The sequence below is a fragment of the Artibeus jamaicensis genome, unplaced genomic scaffold (genome assembly GCF_021234435.1).
Source record: "Artibeus jamaicensis isolate MK-2021 breed Jamaican fruit bat unplaced genomic scaffold, CSHL_Jam_final scaffold_286, whole genome shotgun sequence".
In the NCBI taxonomy this organism is placed as follows: domain Eukaryota; kingdom Metazoa; phylum Chordata; class Mammalia; order Chiroptera; family Phyllostomidae; genus Artibeus; species Artibeus jamaicensis.
In genome coordinates this window covers 8,160,053-8,183,693 of record NW_026522034.1, presented here as the reverse complement: position 1 = coordinate 8,183,693, position 23,641 = coordinate 8,160,053, and the positions used below count along the sequence as shown (strand labels likewise).

General features: G+C 36.4%; 1 protein-coding gene across 1 annotated transcript in view; it reads right to left on the bottom strand.

The window, feature by feature from the left end:
* NEMF (nuclear export mediator factor) overlaps positions 1–23,641 on the bottom strand; it is a 58,722-nt gene that overhangs the window by 16,147 nt on the left and 18,934 nt on the right. The window contains exons 11-22 of the mRNA XM_037137267.2: positions 23,388–23,450; positions 21,539–21,616; positions 21,243–21,451; positions 20,804–20,995; positions 20,354–20,417; positions 18,489–18,577; positions 12,086–12,189; positions 7,646–7,708; positions 2,807–2,919; positions 1,433–1,490; positions 936–994; positions 729–849 (exon numbers count right to left, since the gene is read on the bottom strand). Coding sequence (XP_036993162.2) covers positions 729–849; positions 936–994; positions 1,433–1,490; positions 2,807–2,919; positions 7,646–7,708; positions 12,086–12,189; positions 18,489–18,577; positions 20,354–20,417; positions 20,804–20,995; positions 21,243–21,451; positions 21,539–21,616; positions 23,388–23,450 — 1,213 coding nt within the window. The remainder of the gene's footprint in view (positions 1–728; positions 850–935; positions 995–1,432; positions 1,491–2,806; positions 2,920–7,645; positions 7,709–12,085; positions 12,190–18,488; positions 18,578–20,353; positions 20,418–20,803; positions 20,996–21,242; positions 21,452–21,538; positions 21,617–23,387; positions 23,451–23,641) is intronic.

The following is a 23,641-nucleotide window of genomic DNA, read 5'->3' as shown; positions in this document are numbered from 1 at the left end:
GCAGGCGTTCACCCTCTGGCAAAAAGAACACTGCCCAGCAGTTAGAACACGGTCTGGCTGTCTCCCCTGTAACATGCGGCCCCACCACTCATCTGACAAGGATGGTTGTGAGAATTCAGTAAAAGTAATGTAGACAAAGCACTTCATATAGTATCAGGAACAGGGTGAAAATTTTAAAAACAGAAATCTTGTAGTATAATAGTAGTCGCAAATGAAACAATGCAGTATTATCCCTAAAAATGAATGATCTCAGGACAAAGACTAACTTATAAAAATAACTTAGATATTTTCCTTACTTCCTTTGGGTTGGTAGGTAAATTTTGTTTAGAAACCATAGTTGCTCTCTACTGGAAGCACATATATTATTAAAGCAAGCTAAATTACCATAAAGGAAATTGTACTTGTTATAAACTCATCTTTGTATCACTTTTAATTCATAAACCCAAAAGTAAATGCTCATTCACATTTATGTTATCCATTAAATACTGAAGTTTTACTATATAAACATATTCAAGTATATTAGTTATAGATCCAATTATTGCATAATTTACTAGAATTATAAACATATTCGCCATTTCCAAAAACAAAAAGTCACTAAAATTAATAGCAAAGTGGTTTTTTTTGAAATTTCAATGATCCCCAAGAAGACATGATTTTTAAGTAGGAACTGAGAAGCCAAACAGCCACAGAAAACACTGTGAGCTACTGGACTTCAGTCTGGGAACTACCAGGTTGCTCGAGCTCCTCCGAAGCGAGGTCACTCGCGCAGCTCGCCAGCGTCTCCACGTCTTCGTCCTGCACTCTGACCTTCCGTTCACCCCGATGTCTCCAAACACAGGACTCCTCCACCTATGGAAACAGTGCTTTTTCACTGATGGAACTTTAGGTGAGGCTAATGAAAATCAGAAAAAAATAATGAAAAAGATGAAGAGTACCTTAAAGAGGAAGCTAAACCCCATCATTAGATATGACGGAGGAAGGAAATTCTTTTTTCCTACAAAAGACAATATACATAAATGTTTTATAAATCTGTTTATTCTATGCTTGCAAGATATCTGACACCAACGAGTCACATCTGTTTTGTCTTTTCTGTCATGAAGAAACACTTCCAATTTATAGAAACTGGCATTAAGACAGAAAAACATGACTGCTCTTATTCTTTGAGTTAGTCAGACCCTGAATAATCAATTTCTAGAAAAATGGTCATGTTCTATTTTTTTACCCATACAACTTTAAACTAAGTGAAAGTACATTCTCATCAACTGAAAAAATATGAACACAGCATGACCAATGTTAAATTTGCCACAGCAGAGGAAAGTTTTCCTATTTTATAACAGACTTCATACGTATACAATCACAATGTGCCAGTCCTGAGGGCATTAGCAGACGCTCCTCAAACCTCAAACTTTCATAACCCACGGACAGTCATTACCTCGTATCATGAAGCTGCCTGTTGTCAAATACTCTCCAGTTGGTGCTGTTTTAGACACCTGAGGAGAAGAGTAATACATTATAGTACTCTTGTCTTCAGAAATACTTGTAAAAATTTGTTTCACTTGAAAAAGTAAAGTCATATTCAAGTTAGCAGCACCACAAAGCTTATAATTTAGTGAAAATTCTCAATGCTGGTGGTATAGATACACCTCTCTTCAATGATATATAGCCTTTGCTGTAACACAGGGAAAAATACATAATAAAAAATACACTACATCGGTACTTTTTAAATTTCTTGGATTAGAGCCAGAACTGATCCACATGTTTCTTCTGGTGTGAGATATAATGAGAAGAAACAGTTTAGAGATTTACTATAAAACTATACTTACTAAAATTCAATGATATTTATTAAATAAAATCCTTCTCTGAGATACTTTTTTTGGTAATAAAATAACCTTTCATTTTAGGAAATAAAAGTGATACCAGATTTAAAAATATATATTCTAATTTGTCAAAATAGAAAGTGAGCAAGATAAATCTACAATTAAAAAAAAATTTTATACAACTATGAAATTCCCAAATCTGAGAATATCTGTTAGCCATTGTTATGCAAGGGATTAAAAGCATGCTGAAAAACCTATTCACAAAAGAATTAAAGTCACTTTTATAACAAGACTGAGGCAGAAAATCTGATCTCAGGTGTGATATTGATTTCCTAAAAACCCAGTATCACAGCCCAGAAGAAAACAACAGATATAAAATGAAACTAAATCTAAGGAAGTGTAATGGCACTGAACTGTTTACCATAAGCTTTTGGACCTTATAAAGGTATATCATTATTAATTATAATTCTTGAAAATGTGTATTAATAACAGTGTGAACCCTAATGTGGAATGAAGTATCATCAAATAAAGTAGTACTAACCACTGAGAGAGACAACTACTAAAATCACCTGAATACAAAACCACTGGACACACCTAGTTTTCTGGAATGGCCAAAGAGAATTCAAAAATTCCAACAAATAAGAGTAAGAGAAAGAAGGCCTTTCAGGTCAGTATAGCAGTTGTAACTGGAACCCTCTCTTCCCTGTGTAATTGCATGGATCACTCTCTCCTCATTTAGATCTCTGCTGTTCAAATCTTACCTTCCCAGATGCTTTATTCAAAATGGTAGCCTATATCACTCTACATCACCTCACTCTGCTTAAAAAAAATCTTAATAGCAATTGCTGCCTGACATTATGTCTTTTTCTCCACCACCAAAATGTCAGCTCCATCAATGTAGGTCCTTAGCCTTGTTCACATCTATGCCCTCAAAATTTGGTACATGGTAGTTCATAATAAATTTTATAAAAGACCACAGCCATTATTACCTGATGATGGTACACCCACCAAGCACTAGTGATAACTCGGGCATCCCAAGCAGCACTGTAGCAAAGTGCCATTGTGCCAGCTTCAGTCAAGGTCCGAGGGGGAATCGGTTCTCCTGTAACAACACGCTACAACGCTTCAGTACCAAAGGACAGACTTTGTACAGAGCAAGAAGAGGAAATCACATACATGGCAGGTTCAATCTTTTTATATCTCAAACACTAATATCTACTTTTATTTCAATATTATAAAAAGTCACTTTTTATTAAAAATGTGTTTATTACAGAGGCTTTTAAATGTTTATGTAAATAAAGTTAGAGTATATCCTCTCACATCAATAATTCTAACTTTATTCCAAAACAGATAATTTTTAAAATCTATTTAAAATTGGAAGATTTCCAGAATTACTACAGATTGCCTAAATCATTACAATAAAAGGCTTATTAATAACATACCTCTGGTTAGATTTCAAATCTTTTAAAACTGGGATAGAATTCACACACCATAAAATTCGCCCTTTTAAAACGTACAGCATGGGACAAAAGTAGGCTTACGGTGGCAAGTATGCAAACACAGAGTTCCTTCTTGTATTATTTATTCCCCAAATTCTATGTCCATTAATAGTCACTCTCCATTTTCTCAGCCCCTAGCATCACTTATTTTGTTTGCATGGATTTGCCAATTTTGGAATTTCATATACAGTTGATCCCTGAATAACACAGGTTGGAATGTGTGGGCCCACTGATAAACAGATTTTTTTCAATAAATACTGTAAATGTATTTTCTTTATGATTTAAATTTTCTTTTTTCTTTTAAAGATTAAATTTATTTTATTTTTTAGAGAGGGGAAGGAAGAAAAAGAGGGAGAAACATCAGTGTATGGTTGCCTCTCATGTGCCCCGCACTGGGGATATGGCCCACAACCCAGGCATATGCCCTGACTGGGAATCAAACCGGCAACCCTTTGGTTCACAGGCCAGCACTCAATCCACTAAGCCACACTAACCAGGGCTTCCTTATGATTTTCTTAATAACATTCTTTTCTTTAGCATACTTTACTGTAAGAATATAGTATGTGATACACATAATATACAAAATAGGTGTTAATCAACTACTTATATTATTGATAAGGCTTCTGGTCAACAGTAGGCTATTAGTTAAGCTTTGGGAGAGTCTGTCTATACATGGAAAAGCTATACATGGATTTTTAACTGCATGAGGGCAGGGAAATAGGTGGGGAGTGGGACAGGTCAGTGCGCCCCTAACCCTCCCCCTCCACTAGTTCAAGCATCAACTATAAATGGAATTATATGTCTGGCTTCTTTTAGGTAGCATGTTTTCAAGGTTCACCCATGCTAGAATATGTCTCAGTAATTTCTCTCTCTTTAAGTATGAGTAATAAGCCTTTATATGAATATACTACAATTTGTTTATTCATCAACTGATGACATAGGGGTTGTTTCCATATCTTAGCTATTATACATAATTCTGCTATGAATATCTCCAGGTAAGTTATGTGTGGACATGTATTTTCAATTACTTAAGTTACATACCTAGAAGTAGAATTGGTAAAGTCTATGTTTAACTTTTTGGAGAACAAATTCTTTTCTATGGCAGCTGCATTGTTTTCTGTTCCCCCCAACAGTGTATAAAAGTTCCAATCTTTCTACTTCCTCATCAAAATTTGTCTCATTGATTTTGAAATGCATTTCCCTAATGATGAATGACGCTGAGCATCTTATGTGTTTATTAGCTATTTATGTACATATTTGGAGAAATGTCTGTTTGATCTGTTACTTGTTTTTAAATTGTGTTTTCTGTCTTTCTACTGCAAGAGTCCTTTGGGTCCTGGTGCTATTAGATAAATGATTTGCAAATATCTCCCCCTGATCTGCAGGCTGTCATTTTCACTACCTTGATACTGTTCTTTAAATTAAGATCTTAAATTGTGATTTAGTCCAATTTATGTGGTTCCCCCCCCCTTTGGCTGTTTATGCTTTTGGTGTCGTATATAAGCAATAACCTTCTGATGGTGAGGATTTATGCCTTATATTCCTGTAATGGCTTTATAGTTTTAGCCTTTAAGTTTAGGTCTTTGAGACATTTGAATTAGCTTTTATAAATGATGTGCAGTAGGGGATCTGCCTTCATGCTTTTGCACACTGGTATTAGCTGTCCCAGCACCGTTTCTTGAAATAGTTATTCTACCCCCATTGAATGGCCTTGTTACCCTTGTTGAAAATAAACTAAGGAATATCAATCAACTCTTTATTAATCTGTCTGTCCATCCTTATGCCACTACCATACTGCTTTAATTGCTATTGATTTGCAGGAGGATTTAAAATCAGGAAGTGTGAGTTCTCCAATTTTATTCTTCGCTTTCAAGAATAATTTGACTCATCTGGGTCGTCTGCATTTCCACATTCATTTTAAGACCAGCTTGTCTATTTTTTTTTTAAGGCAGCTGCAATTTGATAGAGATGACATTGAATCTACAGATTAATGTGGGAAGTACTATCATCAGAACATTAACACTTCCAGCCCATAAATACTTCTTTCCAATTATTTGGGTCTTAATTTCACTCAGTGGTTTTTTTTTATAGTTTGGGGTATATGTTTTACATTTATTTTTGGCAAATTTACCCCTAAGTGTTTTATTATTTTTTTAATACTATTATAAATGGACATTTTATTAAACTTCTTTTAGGGCCTGGCTGGTGTGGCTCAGTGGATTGAGTGTCAGCCTGCGAAGCAGGGAGTTACTGGTTCAATTAAAAGTCGGGACACATGCCTGGGTTGCAGGCCAGTCCCCGCTTGGGGGACGCATGGAAGGCAACCACACACCGATGTTTTTCTCTCTCCCTTACTTCCCTCTCTCTAGAAATAAATAAAATCTTTAAAAAACTTCCTTTTCGTACTGTTCATTACTACAGCATGGAAATAAACTGACTTTTGTAATTGTTCTTATATTCTAAACATTGCTGAACTTGTTTATTAATAATTTTTTGTGGATTCCTTAAGGTTTTAAGATCAACTAACTACAAACACAGTTTTATTTGTTCCTTGCCAAGCTGGATATTTTTACTTCTTATGGCCTAATGGCCTAATTAGAACCTCCATAAAATGTTGAATGGAAGCGTTTTCAAAAACAGGCATGAGCATCTCATTTGTGATCTTAGGAGAAAGTTTTCAGTCCTTCAGCATTAAGTATCATTGTCAGCTGTGGGTGCTTCCTAGCTATTCTTTACCAAGCTGAGGAAATTCCCTTCTATTCCTCATTTGTTGATTATTCATCACAAGTGGGCGTTGGATTGTGGCCAAAGGCTTTTTTTGTACCAACCGAGACGACTGTGTAATTTTTATCCTTTATGCTATTAATATATTTTACTGCATTGACTAATCTTCCATCTTAAGACACACCTGGCATGCCTGGGATGAACCCCACTTTGTCGGGATGTATAATGCTTTACTATGCTGCTAGATTCGGTTCCCTATTATTCTGTTGAGGACTTGTGCCTACATTCATAAGCGATACTGATCTGTAGTTTTTTTCTTGTGATGTCTGTCTGGTTGTGTTATTAGGGTAAAACAGCCTTGTATGAGTTAGAAAGTGTTCCCATTTCTTCTATTTTTTGAAGACTTTGTAAAGGACTGATGTTTAATCATCTTTAAAAGTCTGGTAGAATTACCCAGTGAAGTCATGAAGGCCTGGGATTTCTTTTGTGGGTGGGTGTTTTTTAAATGACTAATTCAATCTTTTCTTATAGGTTTGTTCTCATTTTCCACTTCACCTTGGGTCAGTTTGGTAGTTTGTGTCTAAGATTTCTGTCCTATTTCAACAAAGTTATCTAATTTGCTGTTGTAGAACTATACATAGAAATTCCTCAAAATCCTTTTGATTTGTTAAATCCCCTCTTTTATTCCTGCTTTTAGGAATTTGAATGTTCTCTTGTATTTTTTTGGTTAAGTCTAGGTTTATCAATTTTGTTGATCTTTTCAAAGAACCAACTATGGTTCCATTGATTTTCTCTATTATATTTCTAGTCTCTTTCAATAATTTCCATTCCATTATTTCCCTCCTCTCCTTACTATGGGTTATTAGCTTTTGTTTTCTAGATTTTAATGATTACAATTTTATTATTGAGATCTTTCCTCTTTCTTATTATAGGTATTACCACCATAAATTTCTAAGCACTGCTTTAGCTGTATCCCATAAATTCTGATACACTGTTTTTGTTGCATTCTCTCAAAGTATTTTCTCACACACCCCTGGTGATTTTTCTCTTTGATCCATTGTTTATTTATGAGTGTGTTGTATAATTTCCATACATTTGTGTATTTTCCAATTTTTTTTCTATTAATGGTTTCTAATTTCACTCCATTATGGTCAGAAAACTCACTCTGTAGGACTTTAACAGTTTTGAATTTACTGAGATGTGTTTCACAGACTGTCACATGGTATGCCCAGAGAACGTTCCATGTGCACTTGAGATGAATGAGAATCTACTGTCGTTAGGTGGCATGTAGTACAGATGTGTCGGGTCTAGTTAACTCTGTGTTGTTCCAATCTTCAATTTCCTTGTTAATTGTTAAACTGCTGAAGTCTTCATGAACTATTACTGTGGCATCTATTTCTCCCTTCAATTCTGTCAGATTTTACTTCACATATTCTAGGGCTCTAGTTGTTGAGTTCGTGCGTTTATAACTGTCATATCTTACTGATAGATTGACCCTCTTTTCATTTAAAGTGTCTTCCTTTACTTTTATTCACAATTTTTGTCTTACACTAAAATATTTTAACAAAAGGAACCATAAGTTGGGAATAGAGAGAAATATATTACCTGTTGGATTTTTAATTACACAGCTAGTAGCTCCATGAAGATCAGCATGTACATAAATGTCTCCTTAAAAACAAGAAATGATACTTTGAATCCCATGTTTTTTCTCAGTTAAAATTATTTGTTTACTGTTCAATGGGTTCAAAATCTAAAACAGATAAGAGAACGCAAAAATTCCACCTCCTACCCCTGGGGGATTTCTCACAGGCCTCCTTACAGGAAAGCAATGACAACATGGTAGGTTACAAAAATGGTCACAATTCCTCTCCCTTCCTCTATCCATACCTCTTCACTCTGTGACTGTGAACCTTTTCCCATCAAGAGGTAGAGTCTACTTCCCCATCCCTTGAATCTGGGCCTACCCCATGATCTGCCTTGGCCAGGCGAATGTGGCAGATGTGACCAAGCGCCAGATCCCAGCCTAGACCTTAAGAGGTATTGCATGCTTCTTCTCTTAAAAATTTGCTGAGTTACCACGTAAGAAAGGCCAGGCTAGCCTGCTGGAAGGCTGAAACACATGGAACTAATGAGCCATCCTAGCAAGTACAAAGGTCCTGAGAACTTATGGATGCTTGACATGTTGGGAGACTGGGGGAAGAGTGGTAACAATAGAGGCTGCAGAAGCCAGGATCCTTATAAGCTATGACCAAGACTTCCAGTGTTATTCTAAGTGTGTGAAAGCAAGGAATGAACAAAGGAACAAACAGATGAATGCAAGAATAAATGGTCAACCAGAGTAAAGGAAAACGCACTGTTCCTAGCAGATAAAATGAGCAGTCATTAATTGCTGTGAACAGGTCACCTGGGATTTGAAACTCAAAGAAAAGCAAAACCCATTATTGCCCTATGACAGGCACAACTCATAATAAACAGAGCTAGAGAAGACAGAGACCAAGCCCTGGGAAGCATGTAAGCTGATCCTTGTTGCCTTCTTTCCTGGGTCAGGATCCTGAGTGCACATCAGATTGGTTCTGATATTGATTATTGATTCCTGATACCTACACTGTGTTTTAGCCACAGTGAGGCAGTGTATATCAGAAAATAAAGGAGAGGAGAGTTCCAGCCAAGATGGAGGAGAGGTAGAAACATTTTGCTTCCTCACACAACCAAAGAAGGATACAACCAATTTAAAACAAAAAACAGCCAGAAAAATCAAACTGCATGGAAGTCCGACAATTAAAGAGTTACAGAAAAATTCAACCAGACAGCACCATAACACAGCAAAGTGAGGTGCCTAACCCTGGTGAATACCTAAAGCTCTGCCCCTTACAACGTAACAGGTGCACCGAGACAAATACAGCCCGATGAAAGAACAGATTAAAACTTGAGAGAAAGAACTAAGCAACAAGGAGAGAGACAACCTATCAGATGCAGAATTCAAGACACCAGTAACTGGGATGCTCTCAGAAATTACTTGAGTTCAGCTGCAAAAGGAAGAAACAAAGGCTACACAAAGTGAAATAAAGGAAAATGTACAGGGAATCAACAGTGAAGGGAAGGAAACCAGGACTCAAACCAAAGATGTGGAAAAAAGGAAGAAATAAAATTCAACCAGAATACAATGAAGAAACAAGAATTCAAAAAATTGAGGAGAGGCTGAGGAACCTCTGGGAAAACTTTAAACGTTCCAACATCTGAATCGTACATTCCAACATCTAAATTGTAGGGGGGCCAGAAGGAGAAGAGGAAGAGCAAGAAATTGAAAATACAATGAAGGAGAACTTTCTCAATCTGGTGAAGGAAATGGACTTACAGGATGTCAAGGAAGCTCAGAGAGTCCAAAAGAAATTGGATCCAGAAAGAAACACACCAAGGCACATCATAATTATATCACCCAAGATTAAAGACAAGGAGAGAATCTTAAAAGCACCAAGAAAAAAGAAGACAGTTACCTACAAAGGAGTTCCCATAAGACCATCAGCTGATTTCTCAAAAGAGACCTTGCAGGTAAGAAGGGGCTGGAAAGAAGTATTCCAAGTCAGGAAAGGAAAGGACCATCATGCAAGATTGCTCTATCCAGCAAAGCTTTCATTTAGAATGGAAGGGCAGAAAAAGTGCTTCTCAGATAAGGTCAAGTTAAAGTAGTTCATCATCACCAAACTCTTATATGAAATGTTAAAGGGACTTATCTAAGAAAAAGAAGATCAAAACTACAAGCAGTAAAATGACAACAAACTCACAACTATCAACAACTGAACAAAAACAAAAAACAAACTAAGCAAACAACTAGAACAGGAAAAGAATTACAGAAATGGAGATCACATGGAGAGTTATCAGCGGGGGGGGGGGGAGCATGGGGGGAAAGGTACACAGAATAAGAAGCATAATTGGAGAACTCCTGGCCAAGATAGAAGCATAGGCAGAAACCCTTCACTTCCTCACACAACCAAAAGGACAGTAAGAACTTATCTAAAAATCAATAAACAATCAGAAGTGACAGAAAATCAAACTGCATGGAACTCCAACAAGAACGGAATTAAAGAAACAGTCAAAGAGAACAACCAGACCAGTAAGGACACTGCTGAGAGAAACTGTGGCAAGGCAGTGACCATGGGGGGCGGGGGGCTCACTTAAGGAGAAACTGAGACTCAGAGCTGACTGTGGACTATGGTGGTGGTTGCGGCGATGGGAGAAACTCCTAGTCTCACATGAGCATCTTGGAAAGTGCCCTACAGACAAGCAGGCCAGCTGCAATGTTCCCTCTGAGGCCCCTCCCCACAGGTAGTGCCCCAGTGAAGCAAGAAGGGTTGACCTGCCTCCTTACAACATATCAGCTGCACCAAGGCAAAGAAATATGGCCCAAATGAAAGAACAGAGCAAAGCCTCAGGAAGAGAGCTAAGTGAGGAGGAGATACCCAACCTGTCTAATGGAGAATTTAAAGCCTTGGTAATCAAAATGCTCATAAAACTAATTGATCTTGGTCAAAAAATGAAAAAATAAATGAAAGATACCCCAAATGAAATAAAACAAAATATTCAGGGAACCAACAGTGACAGGAAGGAAACCAGGACTCTAATCAACAACTTGGAACAAAAGGAAGAAATAAACATCCAAACAAACAGAATGAAGAAAAAAAGAAAACAAAAAAAGAAAATGAAGACAGACTTTTGAACCTCTTTGACAACTTGAAACGTTCCACTCACTATCCAAATGATAGGGCTACCAGAGGGAGAAGAACAATAGCAAAAAATTGAAAACTTATTTGAACAAATAGTGAAGGAAAACTTCCCCAATCTTGCAAAGCAAATAGACTTCCAGGAAGTCTAGAAAGCCCAGAGTCCCAAAGAAATTGGACCCAAAGAGAAAAACACCAAGGCACATCATAATTATATTACCCAGATTAAAGATAAGGAGAGAATGTTAAAAGCATCAAGAAAAAAGAAGACAGTTACCTACAAAGGAGTGCCCATAAAACAGTCTGCTGATTTCTCAAAAGAAACCTTGAAGGCAACAAGGGGCTAGAAAGAAGTATTTGAAGTCATGAAAAGGCAAGGACCTACATCCAAGATCGCTCTACCCAGCAAAGCTTTCATTTAGAATGGAAGGGCAGATAAAGTGCGTCTCAGATAAGATCAAATTCAAGGAGTTCATCATCATCAAGCCCTTATTATATGAAATGTTAAAGGGACTTACCTAAGAAAAAGAAAATAAAATATATGAATAGTAAAATGACAACTATCAACAAATGAACCTAAAAAATTAAAAGAAAGAAAAGCAACAAAAACAAAAACTAAGCAAACAACTAGAACATAAACAGAATTAGAGAAATGGACATTACATGGAGGGATTTCAGTGGGGACGGGGAAGAGAGGAATAAGGGGGAAAAGGTACAGGGAAGAAACAGCATAATTGGTAGGCATTATAGAGGTAAAAATGGCATAGGAAACAGAGAACTCAAAGAACCTACATGTACAACCCATGGATGTGAACTAAGGGCTGGGGAATGCTGGACAATTGGGGGTGGGGGGTAGAGGGGGGAGGGGGGATAAAGAAGAAAAAATTGGGAAAACTGTAATAGCATAATTAATAAAATGTACTGAAAAATAAATAAATAAATAAAAACTTAAAAGACAATGAATGAGAGGGCCTTATACCCCAGGGCTTAAGTCTTAATTATAAATGTTAAAAAAGGTTACAAATTTCAGCACTGAGAAATTAAGCTTTTAAAAATTTGATCTTCAATGATTTTGGAGGATTGGAAATCATTAATATTTGTTAATGTAACAGAAAATCAAACGTCTAGTATTGGAGATAAGCTCAACACTGCTACTTTAGGAACATTACCTAAAACGAGAATTAAGATTAAACCATAAACAAACCATCCAACTCTTTCTACCAATTGAATGTGTCAAAGAAAATACCTAGTATTTTCTACACCTAGTATTGAGACAACTGATCCAAATACTTAACTGAAAATTCTTTAGAATTTTAATCTCACCTACCTGCTGACAAGTATCGTTTCACGATTACTTCATTCTGTTGCTGATCTCGTCCTCCTATAATTAGATAGTTCTCTGAGCTAATGAACCACAGAAATTTCTCAAACCTACCAAATTGAAAGAACAAAAGTTAACATTTCTTTTCCTTCGTAGTTGCCTAAATTCACATCCTTTTTATAAAGAAAACAAGACAGGAAGCTATCCTGTGTAGGTTAAGACAACTGGTTTGATTTTCCTTAAGCCGTGAAGTTTAATTTTCTTGAAATCTTCTAATACAAATTGTTCTACAATATTCTTAACAATCTGAGAAGAAAGCACCTACATTCTATGTTTAAAAAATTATATGTTCTCTCCTTATCTCCCTCTCATATAGACAGTGTTCTTAAAACAAGGATGACTTATAACAATGAATTATACAAAGCCAAAGAATAAAGTGTTGCATGGTCCCTAGCTTTAGCTTTCTTTCACTGGGGAACTGGATAGGCTGTGGGACCGCTGGGAAGAGAAAAAGTTCCTCTCATTCTGTCCTCAATTAATCAACTGAATATTTACATATATGATATTCTTTACATTTATTTTTACACAAAAGGCCAAATACTACCTTTAAAAGTGTAAAATTTCAACCTCTCTTAAGAGACAAAGTCATCTGGGTTTTTCATGACTAATATGTACCATCAGAATAGTAAGGAATAAGTGTGTATTTGTGCGACATTTAGAAAATGGCATGCAATAGCAATGAATATAAATACCCGTATGTTCTATATGACAATCAAGATAATCTTTTTCATGACTTACTAGGAAGTTATAACTTCTACATTAGTATCACTAATAAAGCAAAAACTGGCAGAAGTAAAAGGAGAAACAGACAAATCCACAATTGTGTGATATTTAATACACCTTTCTCGGTAGCTGAGAAAATAAACATTAAAAAAAAAACAATTAGTAAAGATGTCAAAGATTTGAACATCATGGTTAATAAATATGACCTAGTTGATATTTACAGAAATGTATTCCAAAACGATAGGACACTTTTTTCATCTATATATGAAACATTTATAAATGAAGCTAACCATAAAAGTATGCTTTTTTGGTCATAAAGCAAATTTAAAAACAAATGTCAACAGACTGAGACCATTCAGAATATATTCTATGACCACCACTATGCAAATTAAGCTAGGAGTCAGTAAAAAAAAAAAATTACCAGAAAAGATCCATATGTTTGGAAATTAATACTTTTAAATCATGCAGAAATAAAGAAATTTCAATGGAAAATTGAACATTTTGATGTGGAAGATAATGAAAGTAATACACAACAAAATGTTTTAGATGCGGTCAAAGCCAGGCTTAGAGGAAAAGTTATCAGCTTAAATATATATTAGAAAAGAAAAGAGGCCAGAGGGAAAAAAGAAATCAATGTACTACGCTTCCATCTCAAGAAGTCAGAAAGGGAACTACAAATGAATCCCCCAAAGAAGTGGGAAGACGAAGAAGTGGAAAGAGAAAGCATGCACATATATAACAGTGGAGATTAACAGTCAAAAATTGGCTTTACAAATATTAATACGACTAAAAATCCTCTGGTCAGACTAATTAAGAAAAAGAGCAGGCACAAATAACTACTGTGTATGGGATGTCATTAATTATCCTAGAGTATGTTGAAAAGTAGAATATTATAAACATTTTGCCAGTACATCCAAACTTTAGACAAAACAGGTGAAGTCTTAGAAAAACATTGCTAATCAAAACTAGAATATCTGAGTTGGCCTTATACCTGCTAAGACTTTGAATCTAAAATTTTAAAAAACAACTTTCCCATTAAAACTTTAGGACTCCTCAGCCTCACAGCTGAATTCCATCAAACAAGTAAGAGAAACTGATAAAGGAACACGTCCCAATTTCCCTTATGGAGCAGTATAACCTTGATTCCACTATGAACATGAACACTGTGAGAAATGAAAATTACAGGTCAATCCTCTTTATCAACACAGATGTCAGAGGGGAAGGAGAAAATCGCAGCAAAATTTTGATCAAACTCAAGAAACTGAATCCTGACCTGACAATGGAAAAGCCTAAAAGCACCCCAATTTACACTATGTAACCCATAAAAGACTAAAACACTGGCAGCATAAAGTACTGCTAGAGAAAGGGTTTAAGATGGGGTTAAAAAGAGGAGGACTGTTTGCAAGTCTGATCAAGAAGCAGACACTCTCCTGGATCTTCTTTCAATGCTGAACATGGCGCAACTGTCCTTTCCACACCTTGAGGGAGGCCGGAAGTTAATTCTCGAGAAAGGGTAAAGAAAGCATACTCCGACTAGGGAAAATGTAGCACAGTTTATAAGCAGGGGTAACACATGTAAAGTGGGGCAATTAAGTCAATGTATGAAAGACTGGATACTGAGACTCCCACCATTTCCACTGAACTCCTAAGGTGACAACCAGGTCTTCATTTTACAAACAAAAAGAATCTTTTCTAGAAAGTAAGGCCAGCTTAAGAGGAAAAAAGGTACTGACGTCCAGAGCTCCACACAAAATGGCCCACACAGATGATTTTGTGTGCCCAACCACCCAGAGCACTCCCAATCAACCTTTTAATACTTAATTGTAATATGTGAACAGACAACCAAAGATCACTAGACACTAACATGAAGGCTGGAGACAAAACTAACAATAGAAAGAAAAAAAACTCGGAAAAGACAGACCTGCAGGAAAAGGATACTAAATAAAATTTAAGATTCACCTCTGGTCAAGATGATGGTGCAGGCAGACTTGACTTGCCTCTTCACACAAACACATCAAAATTACAATTAAAATATAGACCAACCATCCATCCCTCATATTACCAGAAACCGAGCTGAATGCAAGTCTGACAACTATGGAATTACAGTGATCACATCCATTCAGACAGGGAGGAGGGGCACAGATGCGGAACAGGCTAGTCCTACACCTATGTGTGCTGGATAAAAATTTGGGCAGGATATCTCAGGAGCAAGGAGTCCTAGACCCACACCAGACCCCCCAGCCCAGAATTCCAGTGCCAGGAATATAAGTCCCCACAACTTCTGGCTAGAAAAACCAGCCAGGATTGAGTAGGTGGATGAAACTTTTAGAGTCCCAAGGAGTTCCTCTTAAACAACCCACAAACAGACTCACTCCCTCCGAGCTCCAGCACTGGGATAGCAGCTTGAAAGGCACCAGTTGTGTACAGGGAGAGACTGAAACGTCTGGCATCAGGGTGAGCAGAAGCCATTGTCCCTTTGCTAAACCCTCCTACCACAGAGCCAGTAGCCTGGTGCCATATCTAAGGCTCCATCAACCAGGCTAACACTGTTTGCCCGGCCTTGGAATTAGAGATCCCCAGAGACTCTGTGCCACCCAACGTATGGGCCCACCCAAGTTGCTTTTTTTTTTTTTAATTTTATTTATTTATCTTTAGAAGGGAAGGGAAGGAGATAGGGAGAGAAATATCAATGTATGGTTGCCTCTTGTGTGTCCCCTGCGGGGAACTGGCCTGCAACCTAGGCATGTGCCCTGATTGGGAATCAAACCGTGGTTGCTTGGTTCCCAGGCCCGCACTCAATCCACTGAGCTACACCAGCCAGGGCTCCAAGTTGCTTTTCCATACGAATGGCTGGTCTTGGCTCATGCTTCACAACTTCCTAAAGCCTATCAAACAAGGAACAGCTGCCTTCCATGAACCCCAGGTCCAGCACCGGTAGCAGCCATCTCAGACTGTTTTATAGCTCAGGCAGGGTGCCCCGGGTAAAACACAGGTGGGGTTGACCTTGGCCTGTACCACCCGGGAAATCCCAGGGCCAACACAACCAGTTGACAGAAAGAGAGCATATCAGAGTGCCACCACCCTGCCCCTGCACAGCTGATCTTCCATGGAGGATAGAGGTTGGTGGTCAGTGGTCACAGCCAGTCCTTACAGCTGTGGGACTGGCCTGGGTAAATCCCTCCCATTGAATTGCCGACAGCAACCAAGACTCAACTACAAGAGGAGGGTATACTCAGCCCACACAAAGGGCACACCTCCAGTGCCCAGCTTGGGTGATAAGGGGGGCTATGCCATTAGACCTTACAGGACACCTACTATATTAGGAACACTACCACAACATGGAGTCAAACCAGCTCTACCTAACACTTCGAAATAAACACAGGGAAGCTGCCAAAACAAGGAGACAGAGAAACATGGCCCAATGGAAAGAACATATCAAAACTCCAGAAGAAGAGCTAAATGAAATGGAGATAAGCAATCTATCAGATGCAGAGTTCAAAACACTTCTTATAAGGATGTTCAAGGAACTTAGTGAAGATTTTAACAGCATAAAAATGATCCAGTCAGAAATGAATACACTAATTAAAATAAAGGACAATTTACAAAAAAAACACAATAGAGTGGATGAAGCCAAGAATCAAATCAATTATTTGGAACATAAGGAAGCAATAAACAACCATGGAGAACAAGAAGAAGAATTTTTTAAAAATGAGGATAGTATAAACTGTCTCTGGGACAACTTTAAGAGGTCCAGAACTCACCTCACAGAGGTGCCAGAATGAGAACAAAAAGAGCAAGAAATAGAAATGTATCTGAAAAAAACAATGAAAGAAAATTTCCCTAATTTGGTAAAGGAAATAGATGTGCAAGTCCAAAAATTACAGAAAGTCCCAACTATGATGGATGCAAAGAGGCCCACTCCAAGACACATCATTATTAAAAGGCCAAAGGTTAAAGATAAAGAGAGTCTTAAAAGCAGTATGAGAAAAGAAATTAGTTACCAGAAGGCTGTAAGATGGAAGAGAGTAGGGAGAGAATAGGTAAAGAGGTGAGGGGATTAAGAAGTACAAATAGGTAAATTATAGAATAGCCACGGGGATGTGAAGTACACTGTAGGAAATGAAGCAGCCAAAGAACTTACATCCATGGACATGAACAATGATGAGGGGACTGCCTGGGGGGAGAGGGTGCTGGGTGGAGGAGGGTAAAGGAGAAAAAAATCGGTACAATTTTAATAGCATAATCAATAAGATATAATTAATAAAAAATTAAATACAACCATTCTCAGTAGAAAGAAACTAGAGAGGAAGCTCTTAAAAAATGAAAGTACCATTCAAAGAACCAAAAACAGCTTAATATTAAAAACATGACAGAAGAAATTAAATAATTCAGTGGAAGGTTTGAAAGATCAAGTGGAAGAAATCCTTCATAATATAAAACAAAACTATAAAGTGTTGAAAAACAGAAAAATGAAAAACAATTTTTCAGGGCCTCCTGTATTAAATAAAGAAAAAAATAAGGAAGAAAGAAAAGCAAGAAAGAGAAAAAAAACAGAACAAAAACACAGAGGGCACATTGTTTTCTAAGAAATATGTCAAGAAAATTTCTCAGAACTGAACATTTCCTGATTAATAAGGTCCACAAGTTATCCAGCATAATAGATTAAAAAATGCCCACATAGACCTACATCACTGAGAAATTCTAGAAAACTGAGAGAAAGAAAAAGTCCATAAGTGTACAGAAAGACTAGACATGTTTCCTATAAAATACCAACTACCAAGATCACATCAGACGTCTCAATGTCAAACCTGGAAGTTAACACGACGTATAATACCTTTAAAGTCTAAGGAAAACATTTTTCAAACTAGAATTTTATACCCAAACTATGAATTAGATATAAGAGTAAAATCATTTTTATCACTGGATACCTAAAAACATTTACCTTCTGGTCATGCTTCTATAGCTCATAACTCTATCAACAAAGAAAAAGGAAATCTGAGATCCAGGACAGAGATGCCAACAAAGAGAGGGATAAAGGGAACTTTCAGGATAACAACAAAAAGAAATTTCAGGATGCTTAGAGTAACCAATCTAGAACAATGGTCAAAAGGCTCCAGAAGAGACTTCCGCAAGATTTCTCATGGAATTCCAATGTGAACACACTTAGAAGAGTGGAGGTGAATTAAGAAGAACAAAAACTGAAAGCAAGCTGTGACTACAAGTTAAATATTCACAATAATGTTAGTGCTAAATTGTGCTATAACTATAACAGAACACTGGGTGGTGTTTGGCCTATGTAATGGAGCATAAGGTGGAAGAGTAAAATCTGCATCTTCCCCGCTGGGAAGTCATTAATAGAGTGTAAAACAGAGAAATTAAGGAGCAGCAATATGAGGATATTACTTAGAAAAATGAAGGCATATACCAAAAGAATCAAGTAAAAGAGCTAAAAGTATAAAAGTAATTTCTTTGGGAGAGCAGGCAACATGAGTAAGGGTAAAAAATTGCAAGGCTATTGGTTTTTTTTTTTTAACAAGCTTTGTAGAATGGCTTCATTTTCCTAAGCAATGTGCAAGTATAATGTTCGTAAAACAAAACCTGTATTTTAAAAAGGTAAAACACTTACCAATACACTTTTCTTGCTTTTTGAATTGAGGTAACCGTTTGGACTTCTTTTAAGGTTTGCTTTGTTTTCTTTTCTGCTGATTTGAATGCCTATTTATTAAAAAGGGGGTTTAAAATAATTTGTTGAGAATTTATTTAAATATCACCAAGCAAACAATAGGGCAAGAAATAGTTTAAATATAAAAAAATGACATTATCTACACATACACCCCCCAACATGAAAGTAAATAGATTTTTGCCTTTAAAATTTTTTTATTTATTAATTTGAGAGAGAGAGAAACACTGACTTGTTTTTCTACTTATTGATGCATTTATCGGATGATTCTTGTATGTGCCCTGACTGGGGGTTCGAACTTACAACCTTGGAGTATTGGGACAACGTTCTAATGAAGCAAGCTACTTAGCCAGGGCAATTTTTGCTTTTAATATTAAAATAACTTAAGTCAAAGACTTACTGTATGCATATATCGTGTCAACCTAGGAATTTAAAAAAGTATCATTCGTTTACAAGAAGCTAAGTACCTATTATAACAGGTTTGGGCTACAAGCATATGGATGAACAGCGAACAAGCCAGAGTAGCAAGTTCCCACCCTAAAGTAGTCTAGGAAAAGAGAAATATAATTAAGAGAGAAACACATAATTATTCAACTAAACATATGGTAAGTACTTCTAGGGATGCCATAACAAGAAATTATAACAAGCGAACCTAATTTATAATTGATTATGACCAAAGAAGGTATTTCTGAAGAAATGGTATATAGACTGAAGTCTGAAGGATTGATGTAATTATCAAGGAAAAGAGTAAAAAAAGAGCACTATAAGCAAAAAGGCCAGCTTAACCAGCAAGTAGTGATCACAGGTAAAATGTCAAGAAATGTCTCATGTAAGTAGACACATGAATGAAGCGAAGGATCAAACTGTGAAAATTTTTAGGGAATAGCATTCTTGGTGGAAAGAAGAGCAAGTGCAAGCCCCGGGAAGGCAGCATGGACCACTGCTGCAGGAAGAGCCAAAATCCCAGTGTAGATGGCAAGAGTGGGTAACAGGAGGAATGCAGATGATGCGATCAGAGGGAGGCAGGTCATTTAGGACCCTAAGAGACCAGGAGAAAGGCTTTGGATTGTCTTGAGTAACATGGAAAGCTACTGAAAGATTCTGAACAGAGAGAAATGACTTTTTTTTTTTAAATTTAAAAGTATCACTATGGCAGATGCATGAAGAACAGACTGCAGCAGGGAACGGGTAGGAGATTAACCATCCCCCGAGTAAGAGGCTATTGTTACAGTCCATGAGTACACTTGATGGAGACCTGGATCAATGAGAAGTGACCAGATTCTGATTATACTCTAAAGAAAGAGCCAGAAGGATTTGCTACTTTTATTTTCTAATTTTACAGACTCTCAAGTCATACAGAACAAGTTTTGTGCATTATGCAACTTTTTTATGTTCTACATGAAAACCAAATTGTAGAATATGCCTAAGATTTTAAAAAGGATTTGCTATTTGAAGTTTCCAGGAGAATTACTATTTTGAGAAATAGTAATTTCTGTACACTTTATTATAATACACACCACAAAAAGTATTTACACCCCAGTGCAATATACGGTTTCTGAGAGAAGAGTCCAGGATGATGCCAACATTTTTCATCTAAGCAAAGGGAAGAATAAAGGTGCTATTTACTGAGATGGCAAAGACTGGAGAGGGGCAGGATTGGGAAGAAAAAGAATACTGGTAATACGTTCAAATCAAAATTAAGTTCAAAAGGCTATTTCTGAATTAGAAAACCTCATTTAAACAGAAGAAATAACTGAGACCATTAAATTAGAGAGAAACAATGAACATTCACTCTAAGAAACACTAAGTACCTTCTCAGCAGCTTCAACAGTCTTTTGTGTTTTCTTGGCAGCGTATCTCTTGTGATCGTAATACCTAAAAAAACACAATTCTCTTAAATTTTAAGTAAAATCTCTATTCTTTAGTTTCCTACTTGTTGTTCTAATTTTACAGACACTCAAATCCTACAGAACAAGTTTTGTGCATTATGCAACTTTGTTTTTTATGTTCCACATGAAAACCAAGTTGAAGAATACACACAAGATTTTAAAAGTATTTGCTATTTGAAGTTTCCGGGAGTAATTCTAAGATATTTCTCAAAGTAGTATACTTTCTTACAATTAATATAATTTTAAGACACACCAAAAAAAAGTATTTTCATCCCTAAGTATAGATAGGCAAAATAAAATTTTTCTTATCATTTAATCCCTGAGTTATTTCAGATATTTTACCTAAAATTTACACTTAAGTTTAAGACTCACTTTTTGGCATTGGCATATGCTGATAAGCTGAGATCAACGTCAACAAGTAATGGCCTATTTTTCTGCGGCTTCTGCAGCTGTTTATTCTTTTGCTTTTTCTTTTTTCCTTTTGGTGGTTCAGCTTCATTTTTCTCAACACTGATGTCACCATCAACATCGTCATCTTCCTCCTCTGATAATAAGTATGGATTTCTATTAAAAATATTCAATAGTATTTCACTAATGTCAATGACATCACATTTTCATTTCCAATATTTTACTAAATGAAATCATAACTGGTTTACAGTATTTAAGTAGTTTGTATTACTTTACTCTGAATTAATTTTTTTCTGTATTGTCGAAGATAAATTTCCAAATAAAACAAAAATTTTAATACAGTGTACAACTAAATAGCAAAATAAAGACAAGCACTAACTGCTTAACTAAAAATTAAACTTACCTTAGCAGCATTGTAACATGATTTGTTTGTAATTTCAATTCTTTGATTGCATTTGCAACAGGGTCTCCTTGAGCTTGGGCTTCTTTCACAATTAACCCGATTTCTGTCCAATCTATCTGGTTGGCTAAAGCACTTCGAACAACCTGAATGGCTCTGTCAACTATTTGTAGATTCATTTCTATGAGCTCTCCTTTAAGTTTATCTATTTCCTTAAGAAATAAACCAAAACATTTACTATCATTCGAGTTATAAGTTGCCATTTTTAAAAAAGCATTTGAAAAATTGAAACATAATACCTGAGCCTGCTGAAGAGCTTCTAATCTGTTTTCGTGATCCTTTCGGAAATTATCTAATTTCTTCAATGCTTGCTTTTCCTTTTATTGACAAAACAGATTTTTGAAAAATTAGGTTTCTCCTATCTACTGCACCTTCTCTTTTATCTCCTGAAACTCATTATCCCGCCCCCATTTTTGCCCCCTCAATGTCATTCCTACCTAGCTAAAGTGCCCCAGAGTCCACCTCCCCAGGTTTATCCTTCCCCAAAGTGTTTCATGCTCCAAAACTAACTCCAGTTTACCTACTTCCCATTCCCTATATTATGGAAAGGTATTTTGGTTAAAGGTTACATGTAAGTAAGATATGCTCCTAAAGCCTTTGCATTATTCAAGTAGGCAGAACTCAAGACCTTTTTTCCCCTAACGCAGAAACGTAAAATTTGGGAGAACGCATTCATAGCATAAATTACTAAAATTGCTTCTTTTCATTTCACTGCTGCCTTTAATTTTCTTAGCATTGTTTCTAGTATTTTACAGAATGTCTCCCAAATTAATAATACAAAGGGTCATAGTAGTTATTTGACCTTTTATATAGCATTTTACCATATGTACTTTATATTTCAAGATTACTGATTTTGGTGCAAATTTTGTAACAGTAGCAACAGCATTACCAATTGATGAATGTTTGAATGCTAGACGTAGTATTAAAAGATTTAAATTATAAGAATGGTGACTATTAAAAGCATGCAAAATGATTACTAAAATAATTTATAGGTATTCTAATGTACATAAAAAACATAGGGTTTAAGTGTCACTGCTAAATATCTATTTATTAGCTCAAGTGCTGCCATCATGTGGTAATCACACTAATTAATTTGACCCATCTGCTTTGAAATTGTGCTTTATTCGTTAATTGTGTTAAGAACGAAGAGGGGTGAGGATACAGGGATTCACATAATTACAAATCCTGTACAACCATTTTAACACTTTACTAGTATTTTTGAAAAATCACATCCCCTTGAAATCAAGAGTGACTGTGGCCAATTTCTGAAACTTTCTCCAGCAAATGTTTCCAAAACATGGTCACACGTGCTGTGCCAGGAAAACACAGCATATTAAAACCTCCTTGTGGAGTCACAATGCAGAAAAAGCACGTATCTTTTTAGACTGATCTTTAAATTTTTCTATCAGTTTACTTCCAACATTATTCTGTATTGATTTCAGGTGTACAGCAGAGTGATTAGACATCACATACTTACTTTACAAAGTGGTGCCACTGATATTTCCATACCCACGTGGCACCGTGCAGTTATTACAGTATTATTGACTGTATTTCCTACGCTGCAATTTACATCCCTGTGACTAATTTGTACTTCATCCCTTCACCTCTCTCACTCAGTCCCCAATCCCCCTCCCCTCTGGCAACCACCAGTCCAGTCTCTACATAAAGCATATTAAAGGCCTAGTTAAAAGTTCACTTAAAAGTTAAATGATAAACGAAAATACTTATTTATATAGAAAAAACTTTTCCCTCTCCTTTGGCCTACTTAAAAATATTCTGGGAACAGGATTCCCTTAGCAGCAAAATTTAAGAAGCTTTGGGATACTATAATAAAGCAAACTGTACTAGGGTCTAAGTAACAGCCCTCACCATCCCACTGTATTCTCCATTTTAGAGACTACCCAATATACTGTAGAAACAAATGAAGGTTATCTTCAACACTGAGACCTCCCCTGGACCTTTATCAGTTGGCCAAGAGACCAGGGCACTCCCATATACTTCTGAAAGGCTGCGCATTCCTATATGAGAGCATCCACCCAGCAAACCACATTAAGGCTAGTTGGTTTAATGTTTTAAATAACATCATACCTGTTGTAAAGCCTTTAAATCTATTTTCTGACCTTCTATCTTAGAATAAAATTCATCCACGGCCTTAATAAAAGAAAACAAAACAATCAAACAAAAAATAACTAGTTGAAAAAATACATGATCTCTATTTCAACTTGCATACACAGAATTTGAGAATTTGTAACACCACTCAACACATCCCCAATAAATGTACTCTATGACTAAATAATCAAGAATCAAATTCAGGTCATACTTTTTAACCTTTATCTTGAAAT